Here is a 25,954-nt window from a genome sequence, read left to right as displayed (position 1 = left end):
CAGAGACTATTATCCACTGTTACTATAGGCACCATCTCTCCTACTATACCTGCTATCCCACAGTCACACTCCCTTCCCAGAGACTATTATCCACTGTTACTATAGGCACCATCTCTCCTACTATACCTGCTATCCACAGTCACACTCCCTTCCCAGAGACTATTATCCACTGTTACTATAGACACATCTCTCCCTACTATACTGCTATCCCACAGTCACACTCTTCAGAGACTATTATCCACTGTTACTATAGACACATCTCTCCCTACTATACCTGCTATCCCACAGTCACACTCCCTTCCAGAGACTATTATCCACTGTTAATAGCACCATCTCTCCCTAACTATATGCTATCCCACAGTCACACTCCTTCCAGAGACTATTAATCCACTGTTACTATAGACCCATCTCTCCCTACTATACCTGCTATCCCACAGTCACACTCCCTTCCCAGAGACTATTATCCCACTGTTACTATAGCACCATCTCTCCCTACTATACCTGCTATCCCACAGTTCACACTCCCTTCCCAGAGACTATTATCCACTGTTACTATAGACACCATCTCTCCCTACTATACCTGCTATCCCACAGTCACACTCCCTTCCCAGAGACTATTATCCACTGTTACTATAGACCCCATCTCTCCCTACTATACCTGCTATCCCACAGTCACACTCCCTTCCCAGAGACTATTATCCACTGTTACTATAGACACCATCTCTTCCTACTATACCTGCTATCCCACAGTCACACTCCCTTCCCAGAGACTATTATCCACTGTTACTACAGGCACCATCTCTCCCTACTATACCTGCTATCCCACAGTCACAGTCCCTTCCCAGAGACTATATCCCACTGTTACTATAGACACCATCTCTCCCTACTATACCTGCTATCCCACAGTCACACTCCCTTCCCAGAGACTATTATCCACTGTTACTATAGGCACCATCTCTCCCTACTATACCTGCTATCCCACAGTCACACTCCCTTCCCAGAGACTATTATCCACTGTTACTATAGGCACCATGTCTCCCTACTATACCTGCTATCCCACAGTCACACTCCCTTCCCAGAGACTATTATCCACTGTTACTATAGGCACCATGTCTCCCTACTATACCTGCTATCCCACAGCCTCTGTCTGACAGGTTGGGGAGCGAGGACTGCATTAATCTCTCCTGATGTAATTTATAAACCCCTATTATTATCTGTTCATTTGGCCAGTTACAAGTACATATTTTTGTGGTATGTGGTTAGTGGCCAAGCCCCAAATAATCGGGCTGCGTATGTTGCCATCTATGTCACCACTCACCATATAGCTGCTTGTAATGAGATTATTCCAGTACAGGAGAGCTGTAGGAGGCATGGCTGTGTCTAAATACAGGCAGTATATAATGGAGGCCATATTGAGTTTTAGGCTTTATTACTCCTTTACAGGCTAAAGCTTGTAATTTCTTATTGTATACAGATACAGACAGATTTTTTTTTATTACTTTTTCACTACTTGATAGTGTGTGTAGGACAGGAGCCGTATCAGTGATCAGATAAGCAGAATTATCCGTGAGTTCTATTCCAGGCAGTAGACTTCATGCCCCGAGCACTGGGTTCCTGTGCTGATATAACATCTGCCATGGAGGCAAGCGAAGCCACAGGCTTGTGTCATATTTCACAACAATGGATAATGTAACAGATCAGGTTAATAAGCCTTCAGATATGATTGATGGGTTCTGTCTCACAACAACGATCCATATGCCAACAGTTTATGTTTTCATTTCTTTCTTCCCCCTAATGGTTCCATTTATTTACATGTCTTTATCTGTAGACTGTGCAGCTCTTGGGATGTATATCTAAGTGTTTTGTGTCTGAGTCGTGTATATTTTGTATAAAGCTAACTGAACAGAGCCATATAGGGCGCTTAATGAGGAATTGGGCAGGTTAGAGTATTTAATTCAGACTATTGTAGAGTTGCCTTGGTTGGCCTCTGTATGGCTGCATATAGGCTAATGTCACATTTTGGCCTGAATGTGTTCATCGCTATAAACATTGGGCGGATTTTTGTGCGAAAAATATTTGCATGTCCATTTTCTGGCCGAAAATCTGTAAACTGTATATGAACTCTGTTGGTATTTGCTTCACCAGTGAAGGAAGCACCAAATGTGTCATTAGCCTTAGGGTGGTGGCAGACTACTGGGCGAAATAAGTCGCCCAGCGACAAATCAACGCTTCTTCGGGCGACTAATCTCCACTAAATGCCTTTCTGCCCACTAGAATGTAAATCGTGAGGGATGGCACTCTGATCGCTTCGGCTTTCCAAAGTTTCCTCGTGAGGCAACTTCGGGCGACTTTGGAAAACGAAACGTTCAGAGTGCCATACCGCCGGCGACTTAGATAGCCAGCAGAAAGCCTTTTCGGGTAGATCGGCCAAAGAAGAGGCGATTTGTCACCGGGCGACCCAGGAACTTGTTTCATGCTTGTGTTGCCCCCCAAATCTTTGGATGTAGGTATAAAAGATCGGGGACCCCCCGGTCTAGAGTTTTTAAGAGCTTAAAGGAGATGTGAAATCTGAAACAAAATGGTGCCAAATTTAAAGAAAATGTGATTCTAAGAAATGTTTAAATATATGTTCATTACAAATTTTCAGAGGTTTAAGTCATAAGTAAATGAAATTGCTATTGGAAGCTTTATCTGTCTGGCCATTTCTCTTCTCCGCCCTGGTGGCTCTGACTTTGGAAACAATGTAACAGACGCAGCCAAATAACAAACGTGTCGTTGTCGTAGGAGAGCCAACTTGCTACATTGTTGCAATAGTCAAGCATCAAGCGTAGAGAAAGGGATAAGGAAATGCTGCTTTCAATAGCAATTATGTATGCATGTACTGTAACTTTAAAACTGTTGAACAATTGTAATTCTTGTGTATTGGAAACTTGCTTCAAATTATATTTTCTTTTATTAGTCAGTGTTTTATTGTTCGGTTTACATCTCCTTTAATTTTGGGCGCAGGGCTGTTACACATTTCTGTTTATACAATAGCTTCAAGCTATCAAAAGTCTCTTCATTGTCCTATTTTAGTTTGTGGAGTTTCTTGGATCTGTAACCCGGCGGGGAGGAAGGTGGACTTGGCATTTAAGTAAATGTAAACCTAAATTTAGCAGAAGGGGGGAAGACTTCAAGGAACATAATTCAGAAGATTAATCAGGTTCCTTATGAAGGAAGCAAAGAGTTTAGTTGTGCCCTGATGAAACGGATAGGATTTAGTAGCTATGTCACCGACTTGCCTTGTAGCAGGATATCCTATACAGGCTGGCAATGCTTCACTGAGCGTATATTTGCTGTGCCGCATTTGTATCCATGCCCGTACAGCTTTCCCCTCCTTTATAGGTCAGATCCTTCCTTTTACGCATTTCATCGCAGGGCTTGACGCTCACCGTTTGGCTAGGAAGGGGCAATTTAAGGAGGCACCGACTTTTGGCTTGATTTTGCATGGCAGGCTCAGGCCTCGAGCTACACAAGGTTCCAGGTCAGCATTGCTGTTGACGTCAGGATTCTGCTTTCTGCAAGTGAAGACTTTCTGCATAGAGAGGAAAAAAGATCAAAAATGTAATTTAAAGGCAACATTGTTCCACTGATCCACTGGCAAGGCCAAAAAATAGGGATGCACCGAATCCAGGATTCGGTTCGGGATTCAGCCAGGATTCGGCCTTTTTCAGCAGGATTCGGATTTGGCTGAATCCTTCTGCCCAGTCGAACTGAATCCGAATCCTAATTTGCATATGTAAATTAGGGGCAGGGAGGAAAATCACGTGACTTTTTGTCACAAAACAAGGAAGAAAAAGTGTTTTCCCCTTCCCACCTCTAATTTGCATATGCAAATTAGGGTTTGGTATTCGGCCGAAACTTTGCAAAGGATTCGGAAGTTCGGCCGAATCCAAAAAAGTGGATTCGGTGCATCCCTATCAAAAAATGTTTTTGTTCTTCTTTTGCATTCTTTCCCCTTTTATGAAGGCAATTTCTGCTTAACCATCAGTGTCAGTCTTGCCTAAACGACCATTATCTCTTAGGCCAGCCTCAGTAGCCTTTATGTTTTTGGCCCCTAATGAGAATTTTAAAAGGGTGCAGCCAGGAGGTGTGGTCTGACAACATCAGGGGTATGGCCAATGAAAGAGGGCAATTTTAGAATTCTCCATAGAAGGTTGGGCATTGGGGACACTCATAGGGACAAATTCACTAACCTCCGAAAATTCGCTCACAACGCAACATTTCGCCAGGCGTAGATTTGCCAGGCTAATTCACTAAAATCCGAAGTTGTATCCAGGTCGCCGAACGCTGGCGAAGTTGCACTAGCGTTGGCTAATTTGCATACGGCGGGAAGTTAAAGATGAATGGACGTATATGTTGCAGCAAATACATTACACAAGCCCGGGAAACCTTAATAAATAAAATAAAGTTGTTATTTTGCCCTACACATGAGCCCAGAGTATAGTTTATGTGCTATATGTTAGGAAATGTAGGGGGATGCCGTTTACCCCAAAAAAAAATTATGCTCTTTTGCAGCCTATCACCCTGACGAGGAATGACGCTAGCATTTTTTGGGACTTTCAACAATTTTTTTAGGAACTCCTATCTACTCTATTGCACTTCGCCTGGTCTGAGGTGGCGAAGGCAAGTCTGGCGCAAGAGGTAACGGTAAAATCCGCATCTTAGTGAATTTGGCTAGTTACGTCCATTCACCAGAGCGCAAATTCGCCTGGTGTTAGGGAGCGAAGTACCGCTAGAGTCTATCTTCTTCGCTAGCGAAGTTACGCCAGCAACCGTTAAATCAGCGAAGTTCAGAAATGACATCACACTGGCGAATTTTCGCCAGCGTTAGTCACTTTGCCCTTTAGTAGATTTGCCCCATAGAGTGTGTCCATTGATTGTGTTGGCTTGGGACAACTGGGGGGATTTGTCTCGTGTCCTTCCTTACTCCCCAGGAAGCCATTTCCATTTTGGGGGTTGGTGATTTGGGACTGCCCTTCCTTAATTAGGACAATTGGAGGAGATACTCATTTCCTCCCAGTATCAACCCTTGACATGGGTCTTCTATGACATAGGGTAGGACTCCGCGAACGATTTTGTCGTGATCCGACACGCTGCGTCAAACCAACGCATGCGACAAAAATAAGGTTAGAGATAGAATTGTCGCACGGTGTCGCATCGTTGATCCGACACGACTATCGGATGCAGACGTGGTGTGCAGCGTCGAATCGCGACAAAATCGTTTGTGGAGTCCTACCCTAAGGGATGGGAGACAAAGGAGGACATTGGGGAATGTAGTTTAGAAAGCGCGTAGAGCTTGAGGTTGAATATTCCTTCTTCAGCATTACACCCCATACTAAAACCATCCCTGGCCCTGATTTCTTTTCTTCATCCTTATTTTGCCTTTTTTCCTCTCGGGTGGTTTTGTATCAAATGGAGATCACCTCATCCTCATCAGAAATGCATTAGAGATAATGGGGGCCCCTCCCTCTTGGCTGTCCCTATGCACAATGACATCAGATGGGAGGCGGAGGGGGAACGCAATCTGCTGCCAATCCCAAAATCAACGCTTGTAAGTTCCAATAGAATGCTGCACAATTACAAATCTCCATTTATTCAAATGAGCTGCCATTTGTCTAAAACATTCTTTTTAAACTCCATCCAAGTATAGCGGGGGGAGCCTCCCTCCTCACCCTGTTGAAAGAAAACCACCGCTATTATTTGTCAGTGGTTGGCACAGGTCCAGTACTTTTGGACTTTATTTTTCTACTTTTCTGGAACCGTGTGCGGCAATATTTTTACTTCATGTCACAGAAAGCAAGGGAGGAGGGGCATAAAGGTTAGGGGGGAGGGGCAGTCAGGGACTAGGATGCCAGGTGCCCACCAGAAAACCTTAGACCATGGGCCCACGTTCCAAACAAATATTCCTCCTCTCCTAACTCAACCTCTTTATTCTCTAAGTCTAGTCTTTTATATCTACATATTATATTCTTCCATTATCAAGCATTTTCCCCTTAAAGAGGGAATGGCCATGAAATAGGCCAAATGATTAGAAGCATGAGGCCCACTGACAACTGGGCCCACCGGGAGTTTTCCCAGCATCCCGGTGGGCCAGTCCGACACCGCGGAGGGATTGCTTTCATTGTCTGTTACATGGCATTACATACAAATAGGGTTGCCACCTGGTCGGTATTTTACTGGCCTGGCCGGTAAAAATTTATGGTTGATCCCAATGTTATTAATAGGGAATAAAGATAAATATCTTTGAAGGCCAGTGATCCCAATGTTATTAATAGGGAATAAAGATAAATATATAGGAAGGTCAGTGATCCCAATGTTATTAATAGGGAATAAAGATAAATATATAGGAAGGTCAGTGATCCCAATGTTATTAATAGGGAATAAAGATAAATATATAGGAAGGTCAGTGATCCCAATGTTATTAATAGGGAATAAAGATAAATATATAGGAAGGTCAGTGGTCCCAATGTTATTAATAGGGAATAAAGATAAATATATAGGAAGGTCAGTGATCCCAATGTTATTAATAGGGAATAAAGATAAATATATAGGAAGGTCAGTGATCCCAATGTAATTAATAGGGAATAAAGATAAATATATAGGAAGGTCAGTGATCCCAATGTTATTGATAGGGAATAAAGATAAATATATAGGTGGGCCGGTATTTTTTTCCAGAAAAGCTGGCAACCCTACAAACAGAACAGTCCATGATGGATGTTAATGGAATTGTCAGGGCCACAGACTGATTCCAAAAAGATGCAGGTTGGACATTTAGAACAGGGGTCCCCAACCTTTTTTTTTTTTGCGAGGACCGGCAGGGTCGTGGGAGGGGTCTGTGGCGGGGTCGGCAGCAAATTTGGACGCTGGCGCTTCCAATTCGACTCGTTTTTGCACAATGGGCTCAGCGACCCAGTGCAGGAGTGTCAGCGGCCCACTTTTGGGCCATGGCCCAGTGGTTGGAGACCCCTGATTTAGAACATTTAACCTGAAGGAGCCCTCCAGTGAACTAGCTTTGTCTGCTAGGGGCGTTTGTTCATAATATCAGTCCTGTAGCAGTAGGCAGCCAGCAGCATTCCTTCCCCATTAATGCTTCCATAAGCTCCGCTGGGCTGTCACTGACACTTACATGGTTCCACCACATCCTAACGGCTTTGACACTTGGCGTGATTTGCAACACACAGCGCCTGGGGCCTCTCTACTGAAGTTCATGGCTTCTGGCTGACACGGTGCATCTCTAATCTCAGCTGCGCTGCGCTGGTGCAACATAAGGACTGACTTAACTGCTTTTCAAATGGCCTCCGCTTAAAGGGATCCTGCAGGGTTCCTGGAGGCGGTGAAATTCATTCCCTGCTTTTCCTACTGAAACCCTGCCGCAGAAAGAAAGGGGTTAAAAGGGAGTGCCATTAACCCACAAATTTGGCTTTATCACCCAGGCTTATCGCACAAGCTGCTTCATGTTGCAGATTGGAAGCTTTGGGGCGGGAGGGGTAGATCTTGAACGCCGCTCTCATTTTCTCGTCGCAGACAGATTTTCAATCTGTGCCTTTTGAACGTGATGGAAGGGAGTCTACATGAGTTCCATTCCTTTCATTCACTCTCTTAAGATCTAAAATACTAGATACAGGTATCCTTAAACCCATTATCCAGAATGCTCCGAATTACGGAAAGGCTGTCTCCTAAAGACTCCATTTTAGGCAAATAATGCAAATATTTAAAAATGATTTCCTTTTTCTCTGTAATAATAAAACCGTAGCTTGTACTTGAACTAAGATATAATTAATCCTTATTGCAAGCAGAACCAACCTATTATTTAATATGTACATGATTTAAGGTATGAGGATCCATATTACAGAAAGATCCGTTATCCGGGAAACCCCAGGTCCCGAGCATTCTGGATAACAGGTCCTGAACATTCTTCATAACGGGTCCCGAGCATTCTGGATAACAGATCCCATACCTGTACACTGTGCGCCTATTTGGTTGTACTAGTTGGCCTTTGGCCATAGAATCTTATGAGGTCATAGATACATCACTACACCATCCCAATGCCAATCCCAGAGCTCCCAGAACCTCTCCCATTGACTTGCATGTGAATCCGCTGGAAAAGCCAATTGCCTAAGGCCTTATACCAGGGGCATAACAGACCCTGCTGCTGCTTATGGGGGTCTCAGGACTGTAAAGAGCCCCTAGGGGTCCTTTCTTGATGTTTAATAGCTAACTTCCCAGTTATGCATGGAAACGGCGGGGCATAATCATATTAACATGTGACCAGACAGATTTCGTCTTTACATTGGAAAAGTCGTTTTCACTTTTGTTCCTCAGATATACAGGTATAGGACCTGTTATTCAGAATGCTCTGGACCTGGGATTTCCGGATAAGATCTTATCATGTAATAATAAATAATAAACCCAATAGGCTGGTTCTGCTTCCAATAAGGATTAATTATATCTTAGTTGGGATCAAGTAAAAGCTACTGTTATATTATTACATAGAAAAGGGAAATCATTTAAAAAAATTTGGGTAAAATAGTCTGTGGGAGACGGTCTTTCCGTAATTTGGAGCTTTCTGGATAATGGATCCCATACCTGTAATTGGTGCTTAGTGATGTCACTGTGACTAGTTGAAATTTGATATAATGCACCCGGATAGTTCAATGACCTGTATTGAACTTGGTCTCTGGGGACCAAAATATAAATAGCAGAATCTGAACTGCGACCCAAAAATTTATTTTAGAACCAGTTACTAGAAACACTAATGGTTTTCACATTAGAAAGGGGATCATAACCCACAGAACTGGGACCCCAGAGTCCAATGACCTGTATAAAAGCACCCGGCTCGGGGTCGTATATTTCTTTCTATTGCAGTGTGACCCAGATCTGTGATGCAAAATCCTTATGTTTTACAGTAGGGGGTATACTGCAAAAACATATAGCAGGGAAAATTGTCTCCTGATTAAAGTGGTGATCGTGTTTAACTGAGGTCCCCTGGGGCAGGGCCTGAGGTGAATAATATATAATCTCTCCTTGTAGTTCCATGACCTGTATAAAATACCATATGTTACCCTAGGGTGTGTGGGACCTGTTATCCAGAACACTCGGCATCTGGGGTTTACCCGATAGAAAGTCTTCTGTAATCTGGGTCTCCATACTAAAAATTATTTAAATAATTATAAAACCTAATAGGATTTTTTTTTTGCCTCCAATAAGGATTAATTGTATCTTAGTTTAGATCAAGTACAGGTATGGGACCTGTTATCCAGAATGCTCGGATCCTGAGGTTTTCCAGATAACAGATATTTCTGTAATTTGGATCTTCATACCTTTTAAGTCTCCTAAAAAACATATAAACATTAAATTAACCCAATAGGCTGGTTTTGCTTCCAATAAGGATTCATTATATCTTAGTCTGGATTAAGTACAAGCTACTGTTTTATTATTACAGAGAGAAGGAAATCAGTTTTAAAAATTTTGATTATTTGAGTCTATGGGAGGTGGCTTTTTTCGGAGTTTGGAGCTTTCTGGATAATGGGTTTCCAGAGAACAGATCCCATACCTGTACAAGGTTCTGTTTTATTAGGAAAGGAAATCATTCTTAAAAATGTGAATTATATGGAGATGTTTTTGTCTGTAATCCTGAGCTTTCTGGATAACTGATCCCATACGTACACATTATTTCCTATACGGCAGAGAGAGAGTTAGCTTTTTAGTCTGCTCTGCGATACCTTTCTTGCAAGGAGAAGGTTAAATATGGTCTCATGTGGCACGGAGTGTTCATTATTGGGTTAATGGTCAGTAAGCGCCTGCGTGGCAGAGGCAGGGTTAATTTCTCCATATTACTCAGTTATACGCAGAGGCAGGCAGGGTTATGTTTCATATTGCTCATTAAAGGCTTCTGTGTTGAGGATACGGTTTCATATTTGTTCTTCGTGGCCCCCGTACGACAGGGATTAATGGTTTATATTGCTCAGTCTTTGTTCGCGTGAGGGGAAGAGGGTTATTTTTATTTTTCACGTCCAAAGAAGCTCAGGCTCCTGTTACAGGGAAGGAGCTCCAGGCTCCAGCGCTTGCTTATGTGGCAGTGAGTAGGAGCGGTGTCGTCGGTCACCTCTAGGCCGTGAGACGAGCAGGCAAGGGTTAATCTCCATCATAATCACCAATAGCCTTAACCCAGTCTCTGCTGGAAGGAACTGCAAGGCTGTGGTGCTGAGGAGCTTATGGCGCTCAGTTTCTTGCTGGCGGTTACTGTGCGCATTCCTGCCATTCCTGCATTCCTCCAGCTGTGAAGGGGGGTCGAGTTTGCCGGCTGCCTCTCCCTGAGTGTTCTGAAGACCTGCTAATTGTACTGATGAGGCCTTTACACAGACACACAAAGCAACCCAGCTGTGAACTCCCAGACACTTGTTATGAGAGGGAGGTGTAACCTACCCATCCTCCTTATCCAGATGAGCCTTCCCTGGGCATAAATGAGAGATGTTTCACATATCCTTACTGATAAGGGATTCCTCTGGGCCTCTGTTGAGCTGTCAATCGTCACTTTTCTCCTGTCCCGCTCCTTTGGGAGGCGCAATTGTGATTGACAGCTCTTGAGAGTCAGGAGCCTCCATTTCCTCATGATGCTGTGTCTGACTTTTTCCTCACAGAGAAAGCACGAGTTCTTCCACCCCCATTCCCCCTAGCATTTGGCCTTTCCCCGGCTCTTTCTATTCATGTTTATTTGCAAAGTGTATGTGTCGGTAACAACCCCACCGTTCCCTCCCAAACGTGTCCGCACTTCCCTCTCCTGTTCCAGGGTTTGGCGCTCGCTGTTTCGGTGCTGTTGGGGTTGTTAAGCAAAGTCATGATGTTTGCTGTCTGCGAGCGTTCCTTGGCTCCCATTTAAATCCCACGTATCAGGTTTTAGGAATGGCAGGAAATTGCCCTCAGAAAGGATCACATTATCCGAGGCGGTCGCCAGGGGAACAGTCATATGTTCTTAACATTCCGCTGTGCGATATTGCTTTTTATAGACGAGGGAAGGCTGTGCTGCCTAATGTCACACGATGCCTGGAAATGGCCTTCGAAATGTCTCCGATGATTAAATAAGATATTTCTTATATACAGCCTGTTTATGAAGACCTTTGACATCCCACAATCCCTTGCTCTACACAATCTGTGACATCACTAGAATGGCAGCAGCCATTTTTGTTTTTCTGTGGTAATTTGTTTCAAGGTTTTTAGGCTTCGGCGGCTGCAGCAAGTAGGTGAAAGTAAACATGTCTGGACTGATATTCAAACGTTTTCAAGGACACGCAGGCTCGGACAACCCCAAACATGTCCCAGAATCTTATTTAGAGGAAACAGCCATGATATCATGGGGCTTTTCATGTGACTAGCCCACATAAAGAAAATGGGTGGTTTCCCTTCAGGCAACCCTTAAATGGGTTCTTCACCTTTAGGGTCAGGGCACACGCTCAGATTCGGGGAGATTAGTCGCCCGGCGACAAATCTCCTCTTCTTCGCGGCGACTAATCTCCCCGAACTGTCTTCCATTGGCTAGAATGTAAATCGCCGACGGGATGTCACTCAGAGCGCTATGTTTTCCTTGTGAGGCGACTTCGGAAAACGAAACGCTCCGAGTGCCATTCCGCCGGCTAGAATGTAAATCGCCGTCGGAACAGCACTCTGAGCGTTTCGTTTTCCGAAGTTGCCTCACAAGGAGAATAGTCGCCCCGAAGAAGAGGAGATTTGTTGTCGGGCGACTAATCTCCTCGAATCTGAGCGTGTGCCTTGACCCTTGAATTAACTTTTAGGCTGATGGCACACTGTAACATTTGGGGGAGATTAGTTGTCCAGCGAAGTTACCTGAAATTGCCTCACGAGGAAACTTTGGACGACTTAGGAAAACGAAGCGATGCGTATGCCATCCCGCCGGCGATTCACATTCTTACCGGCGGGAAGGCATTGCAGGGAGATTAGCAGCACGAAGATGAGGAGATTTGTCGCTGTGTGACTAATCTCCCCCGAATCTTAACGTGTACCACTAGCTTTAGGATTGTCATTGGAAACTATTTGCTCTTAGGTTTTTTGGTTTTTTTTCCAGTTATTTAGCTTTTCATCCACTCCAAATTGCGCTGTTAAACATGCCAGTCAGTGGCGTAACTATAGAGGAGGTCGACCCTGCGCAGGCCCTGGGAAAAAGGGGACCTGGACCCCAGGGTTTGCTTTCTCTATAGCAGTCTCTTGCCTGGAAACGTATAGCCCCAGCAGCAGATAGATGTGCGTCCGCACCAGGCCCCTCTGAAGCTTGGTACTCCACTGACGCCAGTGTAACCAAGAGACTGGAATATGAATAGGAGAGACCTGAATAGAAAAGAGTAATAAAAAGTAGCAATAACAAAACATTTGTAGCCTTACAGAGCATTTGGTTTTTTTAGATGGAGTCAGTGACCCCTATTTGAAAGCTGGAAAGCGTCAGAAGAAGAAGGCAAATAATTCCAAACTATAAAAAAAATTGAATGTCAAGTGGAAAGTTGCCTAGCATTAACCTTCCCATAACATAATAAAAGTTAACTACTTAAAGGAACAGTAACACCAAAAAAATGAAAGTGAATAGTAATGAAAATATAATAGACTGTTGCACTGCCCTGGTACAGCTGGTGTGTTTGCTTCAGAAACTGTACTATAGTTTATTTAAACATACTGCTGTGTAGCCATCTCCCCCATGATCCACTCATTTAGTTTGCCTAACGATTGTATGTTTCTGTGCAATTTGTTCTTCCGTTTGTGTGGCCGCTGTGTATGGGCAGATTAGATACACCCCGACTATTAGATTATTTGACATTTCTGTGCTGCAGCGGGTGCTGATTACTGGCTATAATGTGGGCCTTATTCACCCCAAATGAACCTGTGTTACAGCTAGCTGCCTCTGAAATGATGTATTCTATCTGTATCTCTTTCCCGAGCCCGGATAAATGTCAGCGCCAGTCCCAGTGTCTCCCCACGTCCTCTCTCTCTTGCCCGAGTTGCCTGCAGGGATATGAAGTCATTTTCCCGAGAGGCCCTAGATATCCATGAGATTTATTGTCCTCACAGGACCAACTGGTAAGACGAGAGCTTTCAGATGCTGTGTGCTGTAGGTCTGTGCACCGTTCCCATGTGCAAGCTAATGGTATTAAAGGTTTGCAGGTTACAGCTCCAGATGTTGCTAAACTACAGCGCCCAGTTGGGCTAAAGCAAATGCATCCATCACAGATTGCACCCTGTAACTGTTACTTATTAAATAAATGTGATTTTATGAACTCTATCAGCCCTATTGTCAGTAGAAATCCACGCACATGGTCTAAAGAGAGTGTCTCCTCAGAGGCCAGCAAGATGACTCCCCTGAACCCCCGAATGCCAATATGCAGACAATGGCATATGGCTGGAATTGTGATTGGCTGCCTGCAAGGCCCATCTCAAGGTGGTTTTAGGCTCACCGTTTGGCTTTCAGAGATCACAGCCAATAATGTAGACTGAATGCTGAAATATTGTGTATGAATATTGGTGTGTAAATTCAAATTTAAAGACTGACTCTGTGCTTATGCTTCCAGCACCTACACATGAGCATTCAGGCAATGCAGGACGAGCTGAGGATCCAGAGGGACCTGAATCAGCTGTTCCAGCAGGACAACCTTGGCCGCCTCAAGGAACCCTTTACCGGTGAGCTGACGGAGGACAACTTCCGACTTCTGCACGTGGAGCATGACCGCCAAGCCAAGGAACTTTTCCTGCTGCACAAAACACTCGAAGAGATGGAGCTGCGCATCGACACGCAAAAACAGACGCTCAACGCCAGGGACGAGTCCATCAAAAAGCTGCTGGAGATGCTGCAGAGCAAAGGCATCCCCAATAAAGTCATGGAGGAAGACCATGAGCGGACGCGAAGGCTGGCCGAAGCCGAGATGCACGTGCACCACCTCGACAGCCTGCTGGAGCAAAAAGAGAAGGAGAACAACATCCTTAGAGAGGTAAGTGCTGCCATACTGCCAGACGGTTATCTTTTAGTTCAATCAATGGCAGCTAATGGAGACCTCATTTTTGCTGTGGACACATATATCCGCAATGTAGGGTGGCAGCTGCTTTAGGTATTTTAGGTCTCGACAGCAAGGTTTACTTTTTTATTGTATACATAACTAGACTGTTAGTGTTGCTTTTTGAAGCACCATTTAGTTATACTGTATGCAGCTCCATGACTTCTGATGGTTGCAAGCACAAAGTCCGTAAGACTTTCTCCCATTGAGGCAGTTACTATAAAGATCGATAATAAACCCCATTATAACCACTAGGGGTGCTGTTGTGACTTTAGCCAATACCTCCGTTGTGCAAAGCAGCATGGCAGCTCTATATATACAAGACAAACACCTCGGCGCTACACCAGACCAGGTTACTTGGGTGGAATATATCTTCTCTATAATATACAAAGGGCACGGTTTGCTCCATGTCTCATCAAAGCAGGGGTTTACCGTACTCTGCTCCCCATTGCTGCACGTGTATAGGATGTATAGAACAGGCTGCTGCCTTGTTTCCATAGAGACGGTTGCCATAGCATCTGCCAGTGTCAGATAAAGTCTCTCCCTGCTGCTGCAGTAAATGGCATTTGTAGGGCAAACAGCAAAGCCTGGGAGAGGATAGACCTGGCTCTGGGGTTTTCTCCCTCAGCTGTCCACCTCCTCCTCCTCCTCCGCAGCTCTTAACATCAGCAGCCCGTAGATTTATTTAACATCATCACAGCGAGGTGCCCAGCTATAGGGTCAGACCTGAGCAATGCACTGACGCCTAGGGAAATAGTATTTAACTTCTTAAACAGAGCATGGGTTGGAAATAGCTTTTCTTAGTGGTTCCCCGTCAGCAGGAGAGTTACAGGGCTGCCATTGAGCTTCTTGGGTCATGTTTAAAGGGCCCACCAGGGATGTCTGACCTGTGGCCCTTGGCTGTTAAGAAATGCTAGGAATTCTTGTTATACAGGTCTGTCTGTGGCGGAGCAAACTCTAGTACTGCTAAAGGGAGGATTGGTATTCAGACTCTCAGACAGTGGAAGGCTTATGGCATGGGTAATGTTTCTCTGCAGGTTTATTTTAGCTGGCAGAGAAACACCCAATACCTCTCCATGCCACCTGTCAATTCGGATGAATGAAAAACTGTCAGAGTCAATGAAATGAAGAAAAGGCAACATGAAGAGCCATCAGCCATGTCTCAGTTGAGAAATGTACCATAGGCCAAAGTCCTACATTAGCCAACGTGTCAAATCATTCCGATGGGCTTTTCAGTCTTTAATTGAGTATAGACCCACAATGTCTCTCCTGTTAAAGGAGAAGGAAAGTCGTTTACCACTTGGCAGTGCCAAATGTTAGGTACCCCCAAGTGAATGTATTTACTGAAACTCCGGGCAGGTGCTCCTATCGGCAGAAAACTGCACCAGCCTGGGGTTATTCCAGCGAGCGCCATGGAGTGCTCCTCCTCCGGCTGGAATAACCCCGGGCCGGTGCGGTTTTCTGCTGATAGGAGCAGTTTGGTTAAGTTTCTTTCAGTGCATGCAATATTTTGGTAGTCAACTTCACAAGGCAATTGGAGTTTTGGGTAGTTTCCCTGTAGACCAGGTAGCATTTGGTTAGGTTCCTTGAAGCACAGGCAACATTTGGGTAGTGTCTTCACAAAGGGGCTGTTGTTTTGATGGGTTCCTTTCAAGCCAAATTGCATTAGGCTGGGCAAATGGGACACCAGGAAAAAAACCTGGTGGGCCCAGCCAACTCAGGCCTGCTTCCCCCTACCTGACATTCTGCGTCCCCACCTCTCCCTGACTGATATAAGGATTGCAGGTACACACTGGTTGGGTGAGGCCTTGGAGCAGGATTTCAGCTGGCACAGGGGGCCCTGGAACTTTGTGGAGGGGGAGGTCGGGGGCCTGGGGTTGGTGCGTGCAGGCCCCTGATGTGGCAGCCCTTGTGGACCAGGACCCCTCCAGTCCGACTCTGCATTTGGATAGGTTCCTATTAGAGCAGGTGGGGGTTGGATAGGTTTCCAACAGAGCATGTAGTATTTGGTTGGTTCCTTACTAAGCAGAGCAGACAATGTTAGGGTAGGTTATTTACAAAGCACTTTTTCTAGAACTTTGCAATTTGGGTATCTTTGTTGGCCCTTGCGTCTACTATATTTGTATAAATATTGGTAGGCCAACTGAACAGTAGACTATGGAGCAGGTGCAGTGCAAATCCATATACAGGAAATTACTTTCGCATAATTAAACAAACGACCTGCAGGGCGAGTATCATGTACATAAAGTTTTACCCCTATGCTCATCGTTGCACTGGTTTTCTATGGTCAACATCTACAAAGTGGGGCAGTGCTGTTATGAAACACAATGGGAAAGTTAGGAGGGAATTGTTTCCCAGTATAGAAAGTAGAAAACCCCTTTGATAATGCACATTATTTTGGAAATTTGAACTGATGTGTCTGACCTGGGCCATGAGGCAGTGTAAGCGGGTGAGGCTGCCATCTAGTGGTGTAGGCATTTATTTATTAGTGTGGGAACTGCTGGTGGCCATTCATTCATCTACTAGCTAGTTACACACACATGGGCCCCTTAATGCTGAGTATACATATTAGCTATGTGCACATACAACTTAAGCTATGTGCACACACAACACCCCTTATACAAATTAGCTATGTACACATTTCTGCAAACAAAGAGGACTTAGTCAACATTATACATTCTTCCATTTGGCTCTATTAACACACAGTAAAGTCCAGCTTTGGCTCTTCCTCAGGCCGCTACAGAGAAGTGACTAATAGCCAGTTTTGTTTCCTTACAAAACCATTACCTAGTGCTGCTGTGCTACCGGATGTATAAACCAGCTCAGACCTCGGAACACACACCCAAATCCCATGTCATGTTTAGATCCCATAGCAACTTGGCTCCCCTGCTACCTTTGTTTTAGTAAGTATGAGCACCCAAGGGAGCCCTGAGCCATCTCCTGCCTGAGGTGAGAGGGAGGGGGTTATTTACTCCTGATTTCTAGCAGATGCTTCTCTGGAGGGCAGTGCAGTCACCTTGTGTGTGAGACGGATATTCACCTTGATTTACCTCTCTCTGTCTCACAGGCAAGGTGCCTCCACATATGAGACTCCCTCCGTTCTGTGTCCCTTTCTCCATCCCTGGTTGGGATTTACAGCTCATGTGAGCCTCATATAAATCTGTAGCCAGTCCTGTTTCTCTCACTCTCTCTCTCTCAATGCAGGAATTGCACCGGCGCTTTGAGAATGCCCCAGATTCGGCTAAGACCAAGGCACTTCAGACGGTGATCGAAATGAAGGTAGGAGATCTCTGTTGGGTTCATTCTGGGCATGGGAGTTTAGGCCAAAATCATTACTATTTCCAGCCCCCTACTGCACCATGTGTGCATGGCAGGTACATTTAATTCCCGTCAATGCACAATACACACTTGGGCTGGCAGAGGAACTCGGTACCACCAAGTGCCATCACTGCCTGCTTGATTATCTCCTTAGCTTCTCTGCAGCAGCTCAGAGCTCACTGGGCATGTGCAGTGCCACTGACACATAAAAGATCCCTAACGATATCCAAGATGGGGAGCTGCTGGGGGCAATGTTGAAAGCCTGTTGTAGGTCTTCTTAATGGAACAGCAACACCAAAAAGTGAAAGTGGTTCAAAGGAATGGCAATATAATGGAACTGGAACTAGTTTATATAAACTACTATAGTTTATATAAACAAGCTGCTGTGTAGCCATGGGGGCAGCCATTGAAGCACAGGATACACAGTAGATAACAGATAAGTACTACTATAGTTTATATAAAAAAGTTGCTGTGTAGCCATGGGGGCAGCCATTGAAGCACAGGATACACAGTAGATAACAGATAAGTACTACTATAGTTTGTATAAACAAGCTGCTGTGTAGCCATGGGGGCAGCCAGTCAAGCACAGGATACACAGTAGATAACAGATAAGTACTACTATAGTTTGTATAAACAAGCTGCTGTGTAGCCATGGGGACAGCCAGTCAAGCACAGGATACACAGTAGATCAGTACTACTATAGTTTAAATAAACAAGCTGCTGCTGTGCTTGAATGGCTGCCCCCATGGCTACACAGCAGCTTGTTTATACAAACTATAGTAGTACTTATCTGTTATCTACTGTGTATCCTGTGCTTCAATGGCTGCCCCCATGGCTACACAGCAGCTTGTTTATATAAACTATAGTAGTACTTATCTGTTATCTACTGTGTATCCTGTGCTTCAATGGCTGCCCCCATGGCTACACAGCAGCTTGTTTATATAAACTATAGTAGAGTTTCTGAAGCAAACACACCGGTTTTACCAGCACAGGGCAACACAACATTATATTTTCATTACTTTAAGATGCTTTAATTTTTTAATGTTACTGTTCCTTTAACCCCTTTGGGCTGGTACAGTATATAAAATACAGCATTTCTAGTTATATTCATTTTATAAGGCTTTAGTTCTCCTTTAACCTGCTCAGTGTTGTTTTTGCCCCCCCCGTCCCTTGCAGGACTCTAAGATCACCTCCATGGAGAGAGGGCTCCGGGACATGGAGGAAGAGATTCACATGCTGAAATCCAACGGGGCCCTGAGCACGGAGGAGCGGGAGGAAGAAATGAAGCAGATGGAGGTTTATCGCAGCCACTCCAAGTTTATGAAGAACAAGGTGATTCCCAGTGTTGCCAGAAGGCACAGCAGTGTGTGGTAGAGACCACAACCAACCCTGAATAATAATAATAATAATCCTGTGTCTGTCACTGATACGCAGCCAGTTCTCTCTACTCCGACGCTGTGTGTGGGGAATATGTGGCGGCTTCCATGCATATTAATCCAGCGTTTTATTGCACATGTCATGCAGAATAAAATATAAGTAAAAGATGAGGGATTCCTGCTAATATGGTTAGGTTTTTTTTGTATTTTTTTGGACTGTTTCTATGACAGGATCTGCCATATTGCTTGCCTTGTCTCAGGAACGTATTCAAGCATCACAAATCTCAGCTGTGTAAAATCCAGTCTTGGGGCTCCCACGTATTGTTGAACTACTTCTTAACAACCCATTGCAGGGCTGCCCCCCTCCACCCGTGCCCAATTTGGGGCTCCAACCCCCCTCCACCCGTACCCAATGTGGGAATCCAACCCCCCTCCACCCGTGCCCATTGTTGGGCTCCAACCCCCCTCCTCCTGTGCCCAATGCGGGGCACCAACCCCCCTCCACCTGTCCCCAATGTGGGGCACCAACCCCCCTCCCCAATGTGGGACTCCAACCACCCTCCACCCGTGCCCCCCCCTCAAAGTTTTACGTACCCCACATGTGCAGTCTGTATATAACAGACCTGATGTCCTGACAGGTAGAGCAACTGAAAGAGGAGCTGAGCGCTAAGGAGATTCAGGCGGAGGATCTGAGGAAGAGAACGTCAGCTCTGCAGACCGAGCTGTCAAGCGTAAGGCTTGCTGTTATTGCCTGTACTCTGGCATCTCTCTCTCTTGCTCTTCCTTGTGGCTCGGCACTGAAACTCATTCTCTGCTCTGCCTGACCATGCGATTTCACTCACGACTTTCTAAATATTGTTGTTTAACCTCTTCAGTGCCTGGCTTGTCTTCTACGCTGTCACTTACCCTTGTCTGATGCAGAGACCCGACTAACAAGCCTCAGATTTTAGGAGTAGGTTCTTTGTCTTTGTGTTATTAGGCATGCACCAGCGCTGTCCATGCAGTTGGCTGATTATAGAGGTACTTTGCCTTTAAGTTATCTGCTCAGCAGGTTTGTCTGACAATTCATGCAACCAATTAGGTTTCTGCTTTCATTATCAATCAAATGTTAAAGAGTAAAAATCACATTTATTGTATCAGATTAAAATACATTGGTCCCCCAAAATAGCCTAATTTTGCATGTGGTTTATTTAGTCTCGTTCTCTCTTACACTCCTGCTGTGTGCCCTAAACACATTTATACCGACCTCTGACTGTCATTTCTCCCTCACACAGATTGGGCAGGTGAAGCAGGAACTCTCCCGTAAGGACACGGAACTCCTGGCCCTGCAGACTAAGCTGGAGACCCTCACCAACCAGTTCTCTGACAGCAAGCAGCACGTGGAGGTCCTAAAGGAATCCCTCACCGCCAAGGAGCAGCGAGCGGCCATACTGCAAACTGAGGTTTGGGTTAGGGGTGGAGTTATAAGGAGGGTTATATGGCACAATAGGAGGAGTTATAGGGAGTGGCATATGGATCAGTGGGAGGAGTTACAGGGAGGGGTATAGTGAGCAATAGGAGGAGTTAGGGAGAAATAGGAGTTATAGGGAGGGTTATAGGGAAAAATAGGAGGAGTTATAGGTAGGGGTATAGGGAGCAATAGGAGGAGTTATAGGGAGGGGCATATGGATCAGTGGGAGGAGTTACAGGGGGGGTATAGGGAGCAATAGGAGGAGTTATAGGGAGGGGCATATGGATCAGTGGGAGGAGTTACAGGGAGGGGTATAGGGAGCAATACGAGGAGTTATAGGGAGGGGTATAGGGAGCAATAGGAGCAGTTATAGGGAGCAATAGGAGGAGTTATAGGGAGGGGTATAGTGAGACATAGGAGTTATAGGGAGGTGTATAGGGAGCAATAGGAGGAGTTATAGGGAGGGGTATAGGGAGCAATAGGAGGAGTTATAGGGACGGGTATAGGGAGCAATAGGAGAAGTTATAGGGAGGGGTATAGGAAGACATAGGAGGAGATATAGGGAGGTGTATAGGGAGCAATAGGAGGAGTTATAGGGAGGGGTATAGGAAGACAAAGGAGGAGTTATAGGGAGGGGTATAGGGAGCAATAGAAGGAGTTATAGGGAGGGGTATAGGGAGCAATAGGAGGAGTTATAGGGAGGGGTATAGGGAGCAATAGGAGGAGTTATGGGAAGGGGTATATGGAGCAGTAGGAGGAGTTATGGGAAGGGGTATATGGAGCAGTAGAAGGAGTTATGGGAAGGGGTATATGGAGCAGTAGGAGAAGTTATAGGGAGGGTTATGTGAAACAGTAGGAATATATATATATATATATATATATATATATATATATATATATATATATATATATATATATATATATATATATATATGAGTTATGGGAGACATACAGGGAGGATAACATGGAGCAGTGAAGCTAACTGGATGTAAGTACAAAGAGTGAATAGTACAACAATATCACATATGGGATTCTCATCATGTTCTTTTCTGTGCTGTGCAGGTGGATGCCTTGCGCCTGCGTCTTGAGGAGAAAGAGACGATGCTGAACAAGAAGACAAAGCAGATTCAGGAAATGTCAGAAGAGAAGGGAACCCTTTCTGGGGAGATTCATGACCTCAAGGACATGCTGGATGTGAAAGAGCGCAAAGTCAATGTGCTGCAGAAAAAGGTAAGTCCGGGGGTATCCCCAGCAGCAAAACTAGAACAGAGAACCCCATTTTGGAGATATTTTACACAGATCTGATAAGAAAATCTCAGCTGGCCTTGCGAGATCTTATATCTTTAAAACATTATCAAGAGTCTCACCACGTGTATGAGGAGGCCCTGAGCTTTCAGCAAAAGGGAGCGGAAATCACCATATTGTATTTAGGGTAGGCTCTCAAAGAGCGATCCTCCAGCCAGTTGTAATAAAAAGGTCTTTATTAACGTACATATAAGGATAAAGGCTTTACACATTTCATGTTCTCACAACACTTAATCATAAGCTCAAGATCTTCTGAACTGAACCCCACCCTCTGAGCACAATTCATTGGTTTCTACATGCCTTGATATGGTTCATGAAAACTGATGTAGAAGTGCTGATCCCTGTTGCAACCAATCATTAATCAGCTTTAAACAGGCGGCAGATAAAAAAAATTAAAGCAGAGCAGGAGCCCCAGTTACTACTTTACTCTTGACCACTAGGTGGCATCATTTGATCACGTCCTTGAAGGGGTGGTTCAACTTTATTAGTTTTACTAGGTTATAGAATGGCTACTTTTTCAATCGGTCTCCATTTTTTCTCTTTATAGTTGTAGAATTACTTGCCGCCTTCTTCTACTGTCTAAAAACAAATGCTCTGTAAGGCTACACATTTATTGTTATTGCTCCTTTTTCTTACTCAACTTTCTATTCAGGTCTCTCCTATTCATATTCCAGTCTCTTATTCAAATCAGTGCATGGTTGCTAGGGTAAGTTGGACCATAGCAACCAGATTGCTGAAATTACAGACTGGAGAGCTGGTGAATAAAAAGCTACATAACGCAAAAACAAATTAATAAAATAAATAATAAAAAGTTAAAAACAATTGCAAATTATCTCAGAATATCCTTCTCTACGTCATATTAAAAGTTAAGTTGAAGGTGAACATCCCCCTTATATAGCCAGAAAAAAATATGATGTGCACATTAATATTCTAAGTTAATTTATGTCATCAGTTTTTACAGTAAAATAGACCTTAAATGGGTCTTATGTATATCTGTAACCTTGTTATGAGCTAAGGGGGCCCAGTCTGAAGGCCAGTTAGGGGGAGATTTGGGGTGAGTGCTTATTTGTGCCCTGGGTACCCCTGGAACTATAGCAGGGTGACACCCCAATGTTTCTATATATCTGTAACCTTGTTATGAGCTAAGGGGCCCAGTCTGAAGGTCAGTTAGGGGGAGAATTGGGGTGAGTGCTTATTTGTACCCTGGGTACCCCTGGAACTATAGCAGGGTGACACCCCAATATTTCTATATATCTGTAACCTTGTTATGAGCTAAGGGGGCCCAGTCTGAAGGCCAGTTAGGGCGAGATTTGGGGTGAGTGTTTATTTGTACCCTGGGTACCCCTGGAACTATAGCAGGGTGACACCCTAATATTTCTATATATCTGTAACCTTATTATGAGCTAAGGGGGCCCAGCCTGAAGGCCAGTTAGGGGGAGATTTGGGGTGAGTGCTTTTTTGTGCCCTGGGTACCCCTGGAACTATAGCAGGGTGACTGTTACCCCAATGTTTCTATATATCTGTAACCTTGTTATGAGCTAAGGGGGCCCAGCCTGAAGGTCAGTTAGGGGGAGATTTGGGGTGAGTGTTTATTTGTGCCCTGGGTACCCCTGGAACTATAGCAGGGTGACACCCCAATGTTTCTATATATCTGTAACCTTGTTATGAGTTAAGGGGGCAGAGTCTGAAGGCCAGTTAGGGGGAGATTTGGGTTGAGTGTTTATTTGTACCCTGGGTACCCCTGGAACTATAGCAGGGTGACACCCCAATGTTTCTATATATCTGTAACCTTGTTATGAGCTAAGGGGGCCCAGCCTGAAGGTCAGTTAGGGAGAGATTTGGGGTGAGTGTTTATTTGTACCCTGGGTACCCCTGGAACTATAGCAGGGTGACACCCCAATGTTTCTATATATCTGTAACCTTGTTATGAGCTAAGGGGGCCCAGTCTGAAGGCCAGTTAGGGGGAGATTTGGGGTGAGTGCTTATTTGTACCCTGGGTACCCCTGGAACTATAGCAGGGTGACACCCCAATGTTTCTATATATCTGTAACCTTGTTATGAGCTAAGGGGACCCAGTCTGAAGGCCAGTTAGGGGGAGATTTGGGGTGAGTGCTTATTTGTGCCCTGGGTACCCCTGGAACTATAGCAGGGTGACACCCCAATGTTTCTATATATCTGTAACCTTGTTATGAGCTAAGGGGACCCAGTCTGAAGGCCAGTTAGGGGGAGATTTGGGGTGAGTGCTTATTTGTACCCTGGGTACCCCTGGAACTATAGCAGGGTGACACCCCACTGTTTCTATATATCTGTAACCTTGTTGTGAGCTAAAGTGGCCCAGCCTGAAGCTCAGTTAGGGATTTGGGGTGAGTGATTAGTTATAAGCCAAGGGGACCCAGCACATAAACTGGACCTTTAAAGAGGGATCTTAAACAGAAATAGTCTGAAAACCCTGTGCCATCACACACATGTAGCACACCATCTTTAAACGTTGCAGTTAATAAAGCCTGGTTTTATCTTAGTCCGCTCCACAATACTCTGGCGTTGATATTAATTACTAGTCACATTGTGCCCCGTTGGCATAGGCTCTCGCCCCAACAAGCCCTAGTGGCTCTTCTTGATTTTTGTAACAAACCACTGACTGGAAAAATTTAATTGAGCGCAGAATGGCAGAGACTGTTCATTCCATCGCTTCACTGCATCCTCATGTCACACAGAGGAGAGTCTGCTCTGCCGTCGTGTAGAACTACAAGTAAACCCTTCTCGTCTCCCTCAGTCACATGCTTATGTCTTGGCAATGGCCTTTTTTGGCCAGTCTTTCTTATGGAGGCAATTAATGGCTCAGTGACTTATTTACCCCTGTGTCTGATCTGAGCACTGAGTTAACCCAGCCCCAACCAGTCTGACCCTCTGCAAAAGCATTTATATGCCAGCCCAAACTGACCCATTCTGATGATGCCAGTGATGGAATCCTGTCTGATCCCCATTGTAAGCAGCAGTCCTGTCTTACTTTATGGCAGCTGAGATTCTAGCTATCTGTATAACAGAACATTCTGTCCCAGTGGCTGCACAGATCCTGTCTGATCCCCATTGTAAGCAGCAGTCCTGTCTTACTTTATGGCAGCTGAGATTCTAGCTATCTGTATAACAGAACATTCTGTCCCAGTGGCTGCACAGATCCTGTCTGATCCCCATTGTAAGCAGCAGTCCTGTCCTGCTTTATGGCAGCTGAGATTCTAGCTATCTGTATAACAGAACATTCTGTCCCAGTGGCTGCACAGATCCTATCTGATCCCCATTGTAAGCAGCAGTCCTGTCCTGCTTTATGGCAGCTGAGATTCTAGCTATCTGTATAACAGAACATTCTGTCCCAGTGGCTGCACAGATCCTGTCTGATCCCCATTGTAAGCAGCAGTCCTGTCTTACTTTATGGCAGCTGAGATTCTAGCTATCTGTATAACAGAACATTCTGTCCCAGTGGCTGCACAGATCTTATCTGATCCCCATTGTAAGCAGCAGTCCTGTCCTGCTTTATGGCAGCTGAGATTCTAGCTATCTGTATAACAGAGCATTCTGTCCCAGTGGCTGCACAGATCCTATCTGATCCCCATTGTAAGCAGCAGTCCTGTCCTGCTTTATGGCAACTGAGATTCTAGCTATCTGTATAACAGAGTATTCTGTCCCAGTGGCTTCACAGGTCCTATCTGATCCCCATTGTAAGCAGCAGTCCTGTCCTGCTTTATGGCAGCTGAGATTCTAGCTATCTGTATAACAGAGTATTCTGTCCCAGTGGCTGCACAGATCCTATCTGATCCCCATTGTAAGCAGCAGTCCTGTCCTGCTTTATGGCAGCTGAGATTCTAGCTATCTGTATAACAGAACATTCTGTCCCAGTGGCTTCACAGGTCCTATCTGATCCCCATTGTAAGCAGCAGTCCTGTCCTGCTTTATGGCAGCTGAGATTCTAGCTATCTGTATAACAGAACATTCTGTCCCAGTGGCTGCACAGATCCTATCTGATCCCCATTGTAAGCAGCAGTCCTGTCCTGCTTTATGGCAGCTGAGATTCTAGCTATCTGTATAATAGAGCATTTTGTCCCAGTGGCTGCACAGATCCTATCTGATCCCCATTGTAAGCAGCAGTCCTGCTCTGCTTTATGGCTGAGATAGATAACAGGGTATTCTGTTGCTTTTCCAACCAACTGGGTTCTGCGTTGCCCCCCGATACATTGGCAGCCAGTGGGAGTGAAGCAGTTGCAGAGAGAAGACTGGTGCTGTTTACAAACATTCTTTCTGGTCTGGTTAAATGTGAGCGGTGACTGACCACTGACGAGCCTCCCTGCTTTAACCCTTGTGTTTAGCCGAGAGGTGTCTGCAGACTACAAACATCGCTTGTCTCCCAGGATTTCCTGCTCAAG

General features: G+C 44.9%; 1 protein-coding gene across 12 annotated transcripts in view; it reads left to right on the top strand.

Moving 5' to 3' along the window:
* erc1.S (ELKS/RAB6-interacting/CAST family member 1 S homeolog) overlaps window positions 1–25,954 on the top strand; it is a 120,412-nt gene that overhangs the window by 24,137 nt on the left and 70,321 nt on the right. For 7 of the 12 annotated variants that reach the window (XM_018254836.2, XM_018254831.2, XM_018254834.2 and 4 more), the window contains exons 3-8: window positions 13,611–14,027; window positions 17,295–17,369; window positions 18,585–18,740; window positions 19,423–19,515; window positions 20,059–20,226; window positions 21,297–21,464. In XM_018254836.2, the coding sequence (XP_018110325.1) occupies window positions 13,611–14,027; window positions 17,295–17,369; window positions 18,585–18,740; window positions 19,423–19,515; window positions 20,059–20,226; window positions 21,297–21,464 (1,077 nt within the window). The remainder of the gene's footprint in view (window positions 1–13,610; window positions 14,028–17,294; window positions 17,370–18,584; window positions 18,741–19,422; window positions 19,516–20,058; window positions 20,227–21,296; window positions 21,465–25,954) is intronic. The other 5 variants (XM_018254835.2, XM_018254837.2, XM_018254842.2 and 2 more) reach the window with 1 other exon arrangement.

Source organism: Xenopus laevis, chromosome 3S (assembly GCF_017654675.1).
Source record: "Xenopus laevis strain J_2021 chromosome 3S, Xenopus_laevis_v10.1, whole genome shotgun sequence".
In the NCBI taxonomy this organism is placed as follows: Eukaryota; Metazoa; Chordata; class Amphibia; order Anura; family Pipidae; genus Xenopus; species Xenopus laevis.
The sequence above is the reverse complement of the archived record's forward strand: the minus strand, read 5'-3'. Positions and strand labels throughout refer to the sequence as shown.